The sequence below is a fragment of the Hordeum vulgare genome, chromosome 5H, assembly GCF_904849725.1.
Source record: "Hordeum vulgare subsp. vulgare chromosome 5H, MorexV3_pseudomolecules_assembly, whole genome shotgun sequence".
In the NCBI taxonomy this organism is placed as follows: Eukaryota; Viridiplantae; Streptophyta; class Magnoliopsida; order Poales; family Poaceae; genus Hordeum; species Hordeum vulgare.
In genome coordinates, this window is record NC_058522.1 from 159,177,109 (window position 1) to 159,194,662 (window position 17,554).

The following is a 17,554-nucleotide window of genomic DNA, read 5'->3' on the forward strand; positions in this document are numbered from 1 at the left end:
ACTTGGACTTACCTCCAAGTCAAAAGGTAAAAGGAGGAACAGGAACAAACGATCTCCCACCCTCATGGACATCTTTGTCAAAGAGGGTGAGGGGACTCAGAATGCGAACAGGAACAAGGTGGACTATGGAAACCTCAAGAAGGGCAAAACCATTCCTACTAACACAGCCGGCAAACTCAATTCTTCTTATGTCTTATGTTGTGCTAGTGATGGGCATGTTTATGCCAGATTTGTTGGTTCCTACGATGAGGATATTGAATGGGCTATCTGGGTTCCTAAGACCCTTGTCGTGGGTATGAGCCTGACAGTAGATGTGTAGGGTACGAAAAGGATGGGCAGAGCCTTAGCTACGGCGAGGTTGTATGAGTTCAGGCCCCTCTGCGGTGGAGGTAATATCCCTACGTCTCAGTGCTCAGGGAGCTTGTTGTCGAGTGGGAATATGAAATACAATGAGTTGCTAACCCCTCTACCAGCGAGGGAGGGTGGCTTATATAGAGTGCGTTGCCCTCCACAACGGTTCCGGTACAGGGGTGGAGTAGTGACGATTGAATGCGTACGTTACAGGTAACGTACGTCCTAAATGCACCTGGAAACGTACGACCGTTTCCCTTACGATATACCGAGTGGTATCCAGTCGGTTAGCTTGATATCCTCCGAATGCTAGTCTTCGACTGGATGATCGAGGACCTGTTACCGACTGGATGATGGGGACTCCTTAATTCAGTCGGAGCTGACTAAGGGCCTTGTCCTTTGTGAGGGGTAGTCCTTGGGTAGGACCTACAAGGCAGGCCTATGACCCTACCCTAGGACTATAACCCCATCATTAGTCCCCGAATGGATTGGGGTTGGAACGACGAATCGATGCTTGAAGTTTGGATCCGACTGGAACGGACTTGGCTTGGGCGTTGCTTGCCTCGATCCATTTTATCTTTTCTGACCAACGATCCGAGTGGAAATCTCCGTGCAACAAACTGTCAGAAACCGAGTGCTCCCAGGGTATCTCTTGACGCGACCAGTCAACTGACAGCAGCGGATTTTCCGGGATCCTCAAATTTCGGTTTTCGCGCGCTCGGCGGGGATGACGCCAGCGCGCTCGAGTAGCGCCTGACGCCTCGATCCTCGCGCCTTCAACTCCTCCACTGATCTCGCTGCGGTCGGTCGGGGATAAGGTTTCGGGGGCACCTGCCAGCGACCCAGTCGGAACCTTACTTAAATCCCGGCGGCAAGGGTTTTTCGTTACGCCCGCCGGATCTTTTGCCATTGCTTCGTCCTCCTCGCCTCCTCCAGCGCACCTAACCTCCCCACTCCTCCTCTCTCTCCGCGAACTCGCAACTTCCACCATGACCAAGGGTCAAACCAGCAAGATGGAGGCGAGGAAGAAGAAGGGGAAGGCGGCGGCTCCTGCTCAGCGGCGGCAGCGGCCGTTGCCGGCGGGGTGGATTCAAGGCGACTTCCTCCCCTCCACGGTGACGGAGGGGGGATCTGCTGCAGCTGGTGGAGGACGGGATGATCGTCCACAAGTCTTGGAGGCTGCCGGCTGAGAATGAGGTCGAGCCGGCACCCCGGGAGGGGGAGCGCGTCTTGCTGCTCAGCCATGTCTACCGAGGTTTCTCCCTGCCCCCGCATCTTTTCTTTAAGGGCATCATGAACCACTTCGGGGCACAGCTTCACCACTTTCCTCCGAATGCTATTGCCCATCTCTCTGCTTTCATCGTTATGTGCGAGTGTTTCCTCGGCTGCCCCCCCATTAGGGGTTGTTCAAACATATATTCTCTGCTAGATCTCAGACTATCAAACGACTCAGCCAGTCGGATGATAAAACGCATCTTCTCCAACTCTGCGGAGGCTTAGGTTTCCAGAAAAAGAGTCGGAATAGTTATCCTGCTCTTCAGCTGAGCGAGTCGGTCAGGAACTGGCAGTCGACGTGGTTCTACTGCCAAGATGTTGCCTGTCCGAACGCCTCTTCAGGGTTGCCCCCTTTCAGCCTTGATCGTCCCGCTCCACCTAAGCAGCTCGCGCTCACGAAGGCGGAGAAGCTCGACATCCAGCCCTTGGTCGACGCACTCGTAGACGTCGTCAGGAGGGGAGTCACCGGCATGGATTTGCTGGAGACTTTCCTTGGTCGGCGCATACAACCACTGCAGGCTCGCGACCACGCCATGTGGCACTACTCGGGGACCGAGGATTCCGACGACCAACGTCCTGAGCGTGACCGAGGAGAAGGTGGCGTCGTGGGTGCTCCAGATCACTGGCGCCTGCGAGTACCCCAGGGGGTCTCGGCGAGTGAGGGCTTTCAGCGCGGACAATCCTCCTCCGAATCAGGTGAGTACCATGTGCCGAGTGCACGTATCTGTTTTAGTTATATCGCTTTCTTGAATCTCTGCTCGTCGCTTGATGTCGCCGACTGTATTTCACGCAGAAGTGGACCAACTGGTTTTCTCCTGTCTCGAACGGGAACCCGGACGAGGAGGAGGACGAAGGCAGCCAAGAGGGCAGCGTGGAGAGCGCTGAGTATGTCTCCGACAGCGGGGAGTCGGAGGAAGAGACTAGCAAGGAAGAGGAGGAAGACGAAGAGCAGGACTCGCCGCCTCCGCAATTAGAGCATCGGACCAAGCGCCGACACGAGCCTGCCGTTCCCTCGGTCCCTCCGACATCTTCGAGTGCTCCGCCCACTACCCAAGTGGTCCCAAGTGCTCGGAGCACCAAGAGGGCCAGGGATGCTGCCGCTGAGCCTGCGGGTCAGTCTTCCAAGGCGGCCAAACCAAGTGGGCCCAAACCTCGGAAGGCTCTGCCGCGGATAAGGGTTGTTGTCCCCGTCACCTCCACGTAAGTGTATTGATCTTCTAATTTCTTCTGATATCCGAGTGAACTCTTGTTTATTGGTCGAATGGATTTCACTCGACAGAGTCGCTACTTCTGCCACCTCTCCGGCCACCTCTCCAGCGTGCCAGGAGGATGACCCCATGGACACGGACAACGTCGTCTCGTCCCAGCCAGGTGCGTTGTAGTGACTCCGAGTGTTTTATACTATCGCGTCTCGAATTCTGTCTTCGGTCTCGTCCTTCTCTTTTTCTGAGATCTCGCGCCATTCGGTCTGGCAGGGGCGATTTATGCGGATGAGGGTGACCAGGAGGGGCCTGAGGCAGCCGCAGAGCTTGTCCTTGAGGCCGTCCCGCCAGTTGCTGCTCCCGCCGCGGACGTGCCGCCGACTGAGGAGGCGCTAGTGGCGGCTGAACCGACTGGAGCGGGCCTCGGGATGCCCAGGGAGCTTCCAACGATGCCAGGCCCGTCCAATGTCGAGTTCAACATCCAGCACCTCTCGGAGGATCAGGTGGGAGCGGCCAAGGGGGCCATGGCGCAGGCCGAGCTGATGGCGGGAGAAGTCAAAAAGGCGTACGACTCCATCGCCTTCTTGTACCAGCGGAGCTTGGAGTTACGGGACGATATCCGAGTAAGGGCCTAGTAAGTAATTACTTTTCTCTTGTAACCCACTGGGTGTTTTTTGGATAGCATCTGTTGTTTGCAATGGGTTCACTCTGAGTGAACCCAGTGGGTGTAGTCCCCGAGACTTCTGTCGAGTGCTTGCACCGGCAGTTGTCTTTATACATATTGTCTTTGCTTTGGTCAGGTCTGTAAATAATATGACCGACTGCGAGCAGTTGTGGCACTCGGAGTGCACTTACTGTAAGAGTCCCCGAGAGTAATTTGTACCCAGGTCGGGTAGTATTGGCCACGTAGGCGTAGGTGGTAACATGCATCTCAATAGGGCGGGCCTGCTTGAGTTGCATGTCAGTGGGGTCACTCTTAGTGAACCCACTGGGTGTAGTCCCCGAGACAGCTGTCGACTGCTTGCGTCGACAGTGGTCTGAAGAACTTAGACTTTTATTGTTGAATTTTCTAATTGTCCCTTGGTGTTTGCTGGCAGAAAACTTGTGAAATGGGAACAGCATATGAGACTCTCAGGGCAGAAAAGGTGCAATTTGCTGGTGAGCTCGATGCGGCCCTGCTTGCAATGGCTGGTATGAAGGAGGTTCTGGCGGAGCGAGAGAAGTCGTTGGAGGAGGCTCGTGAAGCGAACAAAGTGCTGACTGAGGAAGTTAAGAAGATGGGGAAACAAAGGACTGCTCTGATGGGACAAATGAACGTGCTGAACAAACGGTGCAAAGCGCAGGAGAAATATGTCAGCGACTGGGCTCGGCAGATGATGACGCGTTTGGCTGGTAAGTCCTGCTTTTTCCGAGTGCTTGTGTTATGCGCGTCACACTCGGCGCTTATTGTTTGCTTGTCCTGTTGTCGCAGATTTTTGCTTTGACGCTGAAGCTGAAGCAGCTGATGTGGAGCGGTCGATTGTCGAGAACGTTCCACTCGACGAGGACGCCAATCGGGATCTGCTCCGGGCGCACATCCGCGTGGGCAAAGTTGGCCCTTTCATGAATCGACTGAGAGAAGTCGTCGGCCGAATCGACAAGGAGCTTTGGCCAAAAGATGAGTCGCGGCAGGATATGGAGAACCTGATGGCTCGACTGGAGGAGATTCCGAACCGAGTGCAGTCGTGGAAGAAATCTGCAGCTCGTTGTGGTGCAGATGTTGCTCTGTCCCTGGTCCGAGTCCATTACAAGGAGGTGCGCGAGGAGAAGCTGAAGACATTGAAGGTGGCCAACACGAAGAAACTTCGATTTGAAGACTTCATGGAAACCTTCCTTGAAAGGGCCACCCGCATCGCCGACGGAATCGACCTGGACACCTTCGTGGAGCCCTCCAGTCCTGGCGCTACTCCAGACGACGCGTAAGAAAACTTGATCCTTGGTATGCGAGTGTTGATTTGTAAGAAACTTTGGCCACTGCTGTTGGCCGTCACATTCTTGTTTCGCTGTGGGTAAGCTTGATCCACACCGAGGCACTATTTTTGGTTGAACTTTGAATCGAATCTTTTGCTCTTCTGTTGCAATTTTGACTCGAGTTTTTGTTTGGCGTTTCTTGGTGAAGCCAAAGGCAAACATTCGGAACATGTCAGTTGTCTTGACGTCTGCATGAGCCTCATTGAGGGTCCGTAGAATTGCCGATTGGATCTGTATGATCACCGAGTGGATCGATAGGATCGTCGAAGGCATGTGGGTGCTTACGCGATTTTGCATCGCATCTAAGTCCCCGAGTGTGGCGTTAAGTGCACACTCGAAGAAAGTTAATACTTAGGCAATTCGTGATCGCAGCTAAGTCCCCGAGTGTGACGTTAAGTGCACACTCGGAGAAAGTTAATACTTAGGCGATTCGGGATCGCATCTAAGTCCCCGAGTGTGACGTTAAGTGCACACTCGGAGAAAGTTCATACTTAGGCGATTCTGGATCGCAGCTAAGTCCCCGAGTGTGACGTTAAGTGCACACTCGGAGAAAGTTCATACTTAGGCGATTCTGGATCGTAGCTAAGTCCCCGAGTGTGACGTTAAGTGCACACTCGGAGAAAGTTCATACTTAGGCGATTCTGGATCGCAGCTAAGTCCCCGAGTGTGACGTGGAGTGCACGCTCGGAGAAAGTTCATACTTAGGCGATTCTGGATCGCAGCTAAGTCCCCGAGTGTGACATTAAGTGCACACTGTGACGTTGAGTGCACACTCGGAGAAAGTTCATACTTAGGCGATTCTGGATCGCGGCTAAGTCCCCGAGTGTGACGTTAAGTGCACACTCGGAGAAAGTTCATACTTAGGCGATTCTGGATCGCGGCTAAGTCCCCGAGTGTGACGTTAAGTGCACACTCGGAGAAAGTTCATACTTAGGCGATTCTGGATCGCAGCTAAGTCCCCGAGTGTGACGTTAAGTGCACACTCGGAGAAAGTTCATACTTAGGCGATTCTGGATCGCAGCTAAGTCCCCGAGTGTGACGTTAAGTGCACGCTCGGAGAAAGTTCATACTTAGGCGATTCTGGATCGCGGCTAAGTCCCCGAGTCTGACGTTAAGTGCATATTCGGAGAAAGTTCATACTTAGGCGATTCTGGATCGCAGCTAAGTCCCCGAGTGTGACGTTAAGTGCACATTCGGAGAAAGTTCATACTTAGGCGATTCTGTATCGCAGCTAAGTCCCCGAATGTGACGTTAAGTGCACACTCGGAGAAAGTTCATACTTAGGCGATTCTGGATCGCAGCTAAGTCCCCGAGTGTGACGTTGAGTGTACACTCGAAGAAAGTTCATACTTAGGCGATTCTGGATCGCAGCTAAGTTTTTTTTTTGAGGCCGGAGTCTGCGACCGCGGAAGAACTTTGAACCTGCAAAAAACTCAATCTGCTTTATATTGTTTCACCAATACTTGTTCTTTACATTGCTTCAGTCGACGGTCACGTGTAGAAGCGCTTCAGGAGATCTCCGTTCCATGCTCGCGGCTCGTCTATCTCCCTGTCGACGTTGTAGAGTCTGTATGCTACATTGTTCAGCACCTTTGAGATGATGAAGGGTCCTTCCCAGGCAGGAGCCAACTTGTAAGGTCTTTGCTGATCCAGTCGGAGCACCAGGTCGCCTGCTTGGAACGTACGACTCCTGACGTGTCGCGCGTGAAAACGCCGCAGGTCTTGTTGATAAATGGTTGAGCGAGTCAGTGCCATCTCGCGCTCCTCCTCTAGAAGGTCCACTCCGTCTTGCCTTGCTTTTTCTGCTTCAGCTTCGGAGAAGAGTTCGACTCGTGGAGCATTGTGAAGTAAGTCACTCGGAAGGACTGCTTCTGCTCCGTAGACGAGGAAGAACGGTGATCGTCCTGTAGATCTGTTCGGGGTTGTGCGAAGACCCCAAAGCACTGAAGGTAGCTCGGTGCCCCAAGCGCCAGCGGCATGTCCTATCTCTCGCAGGAGTCGTGGCTTCAAACCTTGCAAAATAAGTCCGTTCGCCCGCTCTGCTTGTCCATTGGACTACGGGTGCGCCACGGAAGCAAAGTCTACTCGGATACCCTGGCTTGCACAGAAACCATTGAATCTGTCCGAATCAAAGTTTGTCCCGTTGTCCGTGATTATGCTGTGAGGTACACCGAATCTGAAGATGATGTCCCTGACAAACTTGACGGCTGTTGAGGCGTCGAGCTTCTTGATGAGCTTGGCTTCGATCCATTTCGTGAACTTATCGACTGCCACCAACAGATGTGTGTATCCACCTTGGCATGTCTTGAATGGACCGACTGTATCTAATCCCCACACTGCAAACGGCCACACAAGAGGGATTGTCTTCAACGCAGATGTCGGCTTGTGGGACTTGTTGGAGTAGAACTGACAGCCCTCACACCGGTCGACCATATCTTTAGCCATCTCGTTTGCCTGCAGCCAGAAAAAACCAGCCCTGAATGCCTTGACGACGATTGCTCTCGAAGAGGCGTGATGACCGCAGGTTCCTGAGTGAATATCTTCCAGGATCAGCTGCCCCTCTTCTGGGGGGATGCATCGTTGAAAAACGCCTGAAACGCTTTCCTTGTACAATTGGTCATCAATGACAATGAATGACTTCGACCTGCAGACTATCTGCCTGGCCTGGACTTCGTCTTCTGGTAGTTCCTGCCTCAGGATATATGCAATGATCGGCACAGTCCAATCGGGGATGACAGCAAGAATCTCCATGACCAGATCAACCACAGCAGGTACATCGACTTCAGTCGGATCTGTTGAACTCTTTAGTTGTACTGGTTCCTCTGTAAAAGGATCTTCTTTGACTGAAGGGAGGTGAAGGTGCTCGAGGCAGACGTCACTCGGGACTGGTCTCCGAGTGGATCCGAGTTTCGCCAACTCATCCGCTGCTTGGTTCTTCAGTCTAGGAACATGGTGAAGTTCTAGACCTTCAAACTTCTTCTGAAGCTTCCTCACTGCATTGCAGTATGTGGTCATGGTGGGGTTCCTGACGTCCCACTCTTTCATCACTTGATTGACCACCAAATCCGAATCGTCATAGACCATCAGGCGACGAACGCCGAGTGAGATGGCCATACGCAACCCATAGAGGAGAGCTTCATACTCTGCCTCGTTGTTGGAGGAATCGAAGTGTATCTGCAGCACGTACTTGAGCTTGTCGCCTTTGGTGATATGATCACGACGCCAGCGCCGGAGCCATTCAACATCTTGGACCCATCGAAGAACATTGTCCAATGGGCCGAGTAGATGTGGGTCGGTTGCTGTTGTTCTACCCATTCTGCTATGAAGTCAGCCAGAGCTTGAGACTTAATAGCTTTCTTGGCCTCGAACTTGATATCGCAGTACAGCATCTCCATTGCCCACTTCGCCACTCGGCCTGACGCGTCCCGATTGTGGAGGATTTCCGACAACGGAGCATCAGAAACGACAGACACCGAGTGGCCTTGGAAATAATGGGCCACCTTCTTCGCAGTCATGTAGATCCCGTAGATAAGCTTTTGATAGTGGGGATACCTCTGCTTGGAAGGAGTCAGGACTTCGGAGACGTAGTACACTGGCCGCTGAACTTTGTATGCTTTGCCTTCTTCTTCTCGTTCGACTGTAAGAACAGTACTGACGACTTGATTTGTAGCCGCGATATACAGGAGAAGGGGCTCTTTACTGAGCGGAGCAGTAAGAACCGGCTGGGTGGAAAGTAGGACTTTGAGGTCGTCGAATGCGACTTGGGCTTCGTCTGTCCACTCGAAATTATCTGATTTCTTCATGAGTCGGTACAGAGGAAGTGCTTTCTCGCCGAGTCGACTGATGAACCTGCTCAAAGCCGCTAGGCAACCTGTGAGCCGTTGAACATCGTGTATTCTGACCGGCCTCTCCATTCGGACGATGGTCCCGATCTTTTCGGGGTACATCGATCACTCGTTCGGAAACGAAGAAACCGAGTAACTTTCCGCTGAGAACGCCGAATAAATATTTAGCGGGGTTGAGCTTGATATCGTACCTACGAAGGTTGGCGAATGTTTCTGCCAAGTCAGTCAGCAGGTCGGAACCTTTGCGTGACTTGACTACGATATCATCCATATATGCCTCCACATTCCGACCGATCTGGTCGAGAAGGCATTTTTGGATCATGCGCATAAAGGTAGCTCCTGCATTCTTCAAACCGAATGGCATAGTGATGTAGCAGAAGCACCCGAATGGGGTGATGAAGGCTGTTTTTAACTCATCGGGACCATACAAACGGATCTGATGATAGCCCGAATATGCATCCAGAAATGACAAACGCTCGCAGCCCGCAGTCGAATTGACAATTTGATCTATGCGGGGGAGCGGAAAATGGTCCTTCGGGCAGACCTTATTGAGATGCTTGAAGTTGATGCACATTCGGAGCGACTTGTCCTTCTTGGGCACCATGACAACATTGGGAGCCACTCGGAGTGGTGAACCTCGCGAATAAAGTTGGCTGCCAGCAGCTTGGCCACTTCTTCCTCGATTGCCTTCCTCTTGTGCGCGGCGGACCGGCACAGGCGCTCTCAGACGGGCCGAGCGGTGGAATCCACGTGCAGTCGGTGCTCAGCTAACTCCCTGGGTACACCTCACATGTCAGAGGGTTTCCATGCGAAGATGTCCCAGTTCTCACGGAGGAATTTGGTGAGCTCGGCTTCCTATTTAGGATCGAGGGTGGTGGAGATGTTCGGCGGGGCAGCAGTGTCGTCCGTTGGGTGAATGCTGACCTTCTTTATCTCTCCCGCCGACTGGAATGCGGATTTAGAAGCTGGCTTCTTTGAGCGCATCAGGTCGGCGGGGTCGACTGTTTTCTTGTACTCGTCGAGCTCGAGGACGGCCATCTGCTGGTCGGCGATTCTTGATCCCTGCTGCAGGCACACTTCGGCTCGCTGTCGATTACCCGTGATGGTGATCACACCCTTCGGGCCTGGCATCTTCAACTTCAGGTATACGTAACATGGACGGGCCATGAAACGCGCCTACGCTGGGCGACCCAGAATTGCGTGATAAGTGCTCTGGAAGTCGACCACTTCGAACGTCAGCTTTTCCTTGCGGAAGTTCTTGTCGGAGCCGAAAACGACGTCCAACGCGATCTGGCCGAGTGACTTGGCCTTCCGTCCAGGGACGACTCCATGGAACTGCATGCTGCTCTCGCTGAGTTTGGACATCGGAATGCCCATCCCCTTAAGAGTGTCGGCGTACATGATGTTCAAGCCGCTGCCGCCGTCCATGAGGACTTTGCGCAGTCGGACTCCTTCTACCACCGGGTCGACGACCTCAAAGTGCTTGTCTTCCTGGGGTGGGTACATGTGCTGGATGATCCGACTGGTCAAAGGTGATCGCAGTCTGAGACCATTTGAGGACCTTGGGGCTGGCAGGGGTGGCCATGTTCACCTCCCTGTTCACCAACTTCAGTCGACTCTTGCTCTCAACGTCAGCAAAAATCATGAGAGTTGCATGGACTTGGGGGAACGGATCCTCCTTGTCCTCCTCATCCTGTTCGTTGTCCTTTTCACTCGGTTGCCCTTCGCCGAACCCTCTGGATCAGGAGGAGACACTGTCGAGTGGTATGCTTTGCATATATGGGGTTGCCCTCTTCATCCATCTTCGTATGAACCGGACATGGATGGTCCAGGATGGGGTTATTGAACTGCTTCTTCTTGGGGGTGAACTGAGCCTTCCCTTTGCCCTTGAACTTGGCATTGGTTACGGCTGCAGCTTCTGCTTGCGGAGCAGTCGGAGCTTTCTGCTTCTGCTTTCGAGTGTTGCCACCATCTCCATCAGCGACTGTTTTGTGCTTGCCGCTTTGGATGCGGTCTTCTTCTTCGCCATTAGCATAGCGCGTCGCTATTTCCATCATCTTGCTCATGGAGATGTCGCCTGTTCAGCCGAACTTTAGGTACAGATCCCTGTACCGCACGCCTGCCTTGAAGGCGCAGACTGCTTAATGCTCGGTGACGTTCTCCACCGTGTGGTAGAGAGTCGTCCAACGCTGGATGAGATCGCGCAGGGGCTCATTCTGCTTCTGGACACAGTGCTGGAGCTCCACGAGGCCAGAAGGGCGTTTGCACGTCCCCTCGAAGGTCTTGATGAACACTCGGGCAAGATCTGCCCAACTGTAGATGTTTGAGGGGGTCAACTAATCCAGCCACGCTCGCGCCGAGCCGTCGAGCATCAGAGGGAGGTGCTTCATGGCGACATGGTCGTCCCCTCCTCCGATCTGGACCGTCACTCGGTAGTCATCTAGCCATGTTTCCGGCTTGGACTCTCCTGTAAACTTGCTGATTCCCGTCGCCAATCGGAAGTTGGGCGGGATGTCAGCCGAACGGATGGCTCGACTAAAACACTCGGGACCAGACACGATGGTCCTGCTTCCACTTGGACGGTCCATATCGTGACCATCGCGGTGGGCTCGGCCCCTGTCGACCCTTCGCTGGGCGATACGCCCTCTTGCGTCAGGCCTTGGGTCGTAAGTGTCACCGACTGAACGCCGATCATCATGATGTCGGGGCCCGTAGGGCCCACCCCGCGGAGGGGTGCGTGAACGGCGGCGATATTCGTGATTTATGGAACGGCTGCCTCCTCTGTGCCGCTGATGGAAACCAGGGCTGTGAACCGACCGATGCGTATTCGCATGAACGGAACTATTATGGATCCTGTTATGCGACTGGGAGACTGCCGATTTCTGCTGCTGCGCCGTGTGCAACAGGGCTTGGATCTGCTCGATTCCCCTACCAGCCTCTGAATCAGTCGGCTGGAGGGAATCGGCTATCTTGGCAGCTGCAGCCAAGTTGAGGAGGGGTGTGCGGAACAACTCCACATTGCTCCTCCGAGTGTGTCGACTGGCAGAACGGCGAGGCGGACGACGCGCGCCGGACGTTTCGCCGATCTCGTGCTCGTTCCGGCCAGCTTGACAGGGATCTTCATGGGAGTTGGCCATGTGTATTCTGATGTAGGCCCGCGACCCGCATACTCGGAAGGAAACTCAGTCGGAACCGAGTCTGAGTGCAGGGACCGCGGGGCAACCACAACGGACTCTAGAACCGCCACTTGTGAAGACGCGTTCTGACGCGACTGGGCGTGTTGCACCCAACGCTGGAGCCGCGGACGGCGAGACCGCTTGCTGCGGCGCGCGACGGCGGTGCAGGTCGACACCAGAGCCGACTGTTGGAGAAGAAGAATGCCGCGGGCGCCGGCACGGAAGTGCGTAGCCCCACGACGTGGAAGCGCCTCGACGTTGAGAGGAGCATCCCGAAGCCACGCCGAATCGTCGATGATGAAGGAGAGAGCGCCGAAAAAGATCTGGTGACCCATGCTCGAACCTCCATCGGACGACATGACGAAAGGAAGTAGTCGCAAACTCGCCGGAAGTCGCTTAGACGCCTGTCCCACGGTGGGCGCCAACTGTCGTAGGTATAAGCCTGACAGTAGATGTGTAGGGTACGAAAAGGATGGGCAGAGCCTTAGCTACGGCGAGGTTGTATGAGTTCAGGCCCCTCTGCGGTGGAGGTAATATCCCTACGTCTCAGTGCTCGGGGAGCTTATTGTCGAGTGGGAATATGGAATACAATGAGTTGCTAACCCCTCTAACAGCGAGGGAGGGTGGCTTATATAGAGTACGCTGCCCTCCACAACGGTTCCGGTACAGGGGTGGAGTAGTGGCGATTGAATGCGTAAAATGCACCTGGAAACGTACGACCATTTCCCTCCAGGGGGGTTACGATGTACCGAGTGGTATCCAGTCGGTTAGCTTGATATTCTCCGAATGCTAGTCTCCGACTGGATGATCGAGGACCTGTTACCGACTGGATGATGGAGACTCCTTAATTCAGTCGGAGCTGACTAAGGGCCTTGTCCTTTGTGAGGGGTAGTCCTTGGGTAGGACCTACAGGTCAGGCCTATGACCCTACCCCAGGACTATAACCCCATCAACCCTTGTCTCTAACATGAAAGGACCCATTAAAAAATGGGTACCTAAAACCAAGTCTTGATCTATTGCAGGAGTTTGCTTCCGGTGGGATGTCATGGTTGCTCGATAGTGGAGTAACAAATCATATGACCGGAAGCAAGGACTTAGTGGTGGATGTGCATCCTTCTCCATCTATGCCCACCCATGTCCAATTCGCCGATGCATCCTCTTCAAAGGTATTTGGATTTGGTAAGGTGGTCGTCTCTCAAGATTTATCTATTGAGAAGGTCATGCTTGTTGAGTCACCTGCCTACAATTTACTTTCGGTTCGTCAACTCGCAATTATGGGTTTTTCCACTTTCTTTAATCTTGATACTGTGGTCCTCCTGAGGAGCAAGACTCTTAAAGTAGCCTATATTGGATATGTCGAAAATGGTCTTTATGTGGTGAACTTCTCAAAGCGACCCACTAAGACTGCGACATGTTTAATGGCTAAAGTTGATGTGAGCTGGCTTTGGCATCGCCGTTTAGCTCATGTCAATATGAGATCTTTGCAAAGCCTTCTGACAGGGGACCATATTCATGGACTAACAAATATGAGTTTTGCTAAAGATCGTGTTTGTAGTGCCTGCATTGAAGGAAAGATTCATGAAACTGCTCATCGTCCAACGACTCTTATCTACACTAAGAGGCCATTGGAACTTCTCCATATGGATCTGTTTGGTCCTCCATCATTTGATAGTCTTGGAGGCAGAAAGTATTGCTTAGTTATTGTTGACGACTACTCAAGATATATCTGGGTATATTTCTTTAAAAAGAAGAGTGAGACTCAACAAACGGTCATCAACTTTGCTAATAAAGCGCAACGTCAACATGAAGCAAAGATCTTGATGATTAGAAGTGACAACGGCACCGAGTTCAAGAACTACACCTTGGATAAGTTTCTAGGTGATGAGGGAATAAAACACCAATACTCTGCACCATATACCCCTCAACGGCGTGGCAGAAAGGAAGAACCGGACCTTGATAGACGCTGCAAGGACAATGATGGCAGAATTCAAATCTCCATATAACTTCTGGGCAGAGGCCATCAACACAGCATGTCATGCATCCAATCGGCTCTATATCCGCAAAGGCTTGAACAAGACTCCGTATGAGATTCTAAATCAACCGAAGAAAGACTCTGACGAAACTGAATTTTATCGACACCTAAAACCCTGACGGGTCTGAACCTGAACCTGAAACTTATTTCAACAGCAGCAGCAACCCTCAGAAACCGCAGCTAGCTGTACCTCCTCTGCTTCCTCCCGCGCAAAAACAGAAGCTTGCACAGTCGGGACTCCTAGCCCCGCCATCACCAGCCACGCAGGTCTCGTGCCGCCTTGCGCGCCTGCACAGCTCCGCCCGCAGCCATCTCTCCTTGCCGGACCGCCAGACTCCGTCGCCTCACCGGCGAGCGAGCACGCCGCCTCCTGGTCTGATACCATGTCAGAGGTGAGGGGATAGCTAACCTGGATGCTGCGCCACCTGTGCCTCACTCTATATCACAACACGAGTGAGCTCAGGGATGGCCTAGATATATATCCTGAGGAGTCACCTGCTAAGTAGGCCACAGGTTGGATGGGCCTCATGGGCCAGACATGTCAAAAGGGGCAACGACCCACATCAACAAACCCAACTTCTCCATGATTGCCTTAAGATATGACCACTCCAAACCCTAAAAAGAAGATATGACCACTCCACCCGATCATAAGCCTTCATCATGTCAAGCTTTAGGGCATATAACCTATATTTATTGGCCTTGTTTCTTTTCATAAAATGCAAGCACTCATAAGCCAAAATAATATTATTTGTGATCAGCCGGCAGTACTTGTTTCAAACGGTTAACAACAACCTTGAAGGCAATCTTATAAAGAACCTTACATAAACTTATGGGGCGAAACTGCAACAAAGTGGAGGGGTTGTCGTAACGCTCTGTTACACCTGGCGGGATTTAGACGGGCTCACAGACCAACACCAGTCTTTTTTACGCACTTTGTCCTCACTCGTGTGCACCCGGGACCAACTTTCCGATCGGTAAACCATCCTAGAATTACTTCAAGCCAAGCATGCTTAACTTTGGAGTTCTTTTCGAATAGACTTCTAGAAAAGAAGGAATTCATTATTGATATGCGTAGTCTATCATTCCTATTAAGTCAAGCTCTAACATACAGCCCCACTCAAAGGTACTGACGTCCTCGTCGGCCCATCAGGAACGTTCCCTCTTGGCACGCATCCAGTCCAACACATGTGCTATGTCGTGTGCCACAACGGGCCACACGCGCTATGCGCCACATGCCCGCGCACCTGACTCATGCATGCCCGTGTAACCGCGAGGGTCGGCTCTGATATCAATTGTAACACCCTGTTACGCCTGACGGGATCTAGACTGGCCCCACATACCAACACTAGTATTTCCTGTACACTCAATCCTCACCCGTGCGCACCCGAGACCAACTTTCCGATCGGTCACCCATCCTAGAATTACTCCAAGCCAAGCACGCTTAACTTTGAAGTTCTCTTCGAATGGGCTTCCGAAAAAGAAGGAATTCCTGGTTGATATCAGTAGTCTATCATTCCTATTAAGTCATGCTCTCACAACTGTATACCTTTGGAATAAGAACCACAATTGTACCATTTATTGTTTTTGGGTTGTTCACCCCCCCCCCAACCACCACCACCACACACGCACACACACAACACGTAGGACAACAGTTGTAACATCTTCACCACAAACATCCCAGTGATGCTGAAAAAATTGCGCCGGAAATCCATCTGGACCCGGAGCTTTCAAGGGACCACTGCCCCATACTCCTATTAGGTCAACCACAATGAGCCTGGGCCACTTGGGCCAACAATACATCGGCCATGGACCCCTCATCCAACATGAACTCTTTCCTAACTAAATAATTATCTCTAATGGGCTAAGGTATGAGATCCACGCCTCTGACATCACAAGTTGTCACGTGCTAGGATTGGGACCAGTTCTAAGACCAATGAACGTGACATGGTTGTGGGTAGAGCTGGTTGGCCAGCCATGGTGCCGAGGATGAGAGGGAGAGAAGGTTGGGGGCAGGGATTAGATCTTTACTAGTTTATTCTCATATGTTTCATAATTCTTATGTAGTACATGGTGTCCCTTTTATAGCGAAGCCTCGACTTGATGCCTAAGAATAATCTTAACTTTCCTAACAAACCATATCTTGATCTTCTAACTGTACCGATCACTTTCCTAACTAAATAATTATCTCCAATGGGCTAAGGTATGAGATCCCCGCCTCTGACAGATTCCAACCTAAGATGTCATGGAAATATTTACCTTTTTCCTAACACTGCAGTATCCGCTGAACTGAAGTGTGGCACCCAGAAATGAATCAATTAGACTCCCAAGCAAACCAGCAGCAGCAGAGATAGGTATTACTAGGAGCTGTTGAAGCGACATATCAAAAGAACAATCAGCTGTCATCAGTCCAACAGCAACAAAAATCAGACCAATGGTTAGACCACCTGCTGTGGCAGCAAGAAGTCCTTGTAAGGTCACTCCACCATTTGTACCTTTCCTGACAGGCTTATACATGATACAAGGAATTATCAGTTCACATATAAAAGCACACAAAAACTATCAACTTTTACAGGAAATATTCAAATGAGACAAAGATGAAACAGGTTAATACGTTGGGATCTGCATGTATGAGATGCAAAAGATGAAAGGTTGAACCGCAATATGAACCTTCTAGATATTCTTGTTTGTATGCGGGGAGGCTATCGTTCTAATGAATACAGCCCATGCGGGCCTATATTCCATCTAAAAGTCGTATTTCATCATGTGGACATACTACTGCACTTGTGGAGCTTCCGCTCTTAAATGTGAGTAAACAACGTCGATTGATTAGGTACAGTACATTGGTATTGTTGTTTGACTCAGCGACACCAAAGGCATGTCATACAGAAAATCTAACGAAGCTGCTGCCTCTAGGTGTAGGCACAATTCTTGCGAATAAACTGCCACCTCCATGCGAAGGGACATTTTTTTGCCCAATGATAACGCAGGCAGTCGGTCAACGCTTCCTAACATCTTCTAGTGATAATGGTCGCGCTTCACCAACAATCTACACTTCATCCGCTACTCTGCTAGTTGGTGAGTTGATTGTACCCGCCTCTTCATAGTGTTCCTGGATTGTATCCGCCTCTTCGTAGTGTTCCTGGGTGTGATCGTGTATGCATAAATCTTTTGTTGCATAGCACGTTTCCCTACACGTCACTACTATATTATCTTTATAGATGATTTCTCTCGACACACTTGGATACATTTCATGTCTTCTCGTGGTGAGGTCTTATCTATATACTCCCTTCGTCCCAAAATAACTGTCTTAAGCTTAATATAATTTTGTATTAGAGCTAGTACAAAGTCAAGACAGTTATTTTGGGACGGAGGGAGTATAAGTGTTTTGCTGTCACGAGTCACACAGTTCTCCACGCCTATTCATGTGTTCCGTAGTTCTCCACGCCTATTCATGTGTTCCGTGCTGACTCTGCTGGAGAGTATATCTCCAAGCTGTTGCTTGAGTCCTTTATCATCAGGGTACTTTTGATCAGTTCTCTTATCCTGGTGCTCATGTCCAGAATGATGTGGCTGAGTGCAAGCATCATCATCGTTCCTTTCGAGCATCTCTTTGATCGTTCTAATCCCTTCGCCACCGCCGCCGCTTCCGCTCCGTGTCGTCCC

The 17,554-nt window shown here is 51.6% G+C and overlaps 1 protein-coding gene across 1 annotated transcript in view; it reads right to left on the bottom strand.

Annotated features, from left to right (window-relative positions):
- Positions 1-17,554, bottom strand: part of LOC123399940 (protein PGR-like) — a 62,806-nt gene that overhangs the window by 17,539 nt on the left and 27,713 nt on the right. The window contains exon 3 of the mRNA XM_045094330.1: positions 16,148-16,396. Within this exon, the coding sequence (XP_044950265.1) occupies positions 16,148-16,396 (249 nt within the window). The remainder of the gene's footprint in view (positions 1-16,147; positions 16,397-17,554) is intronic.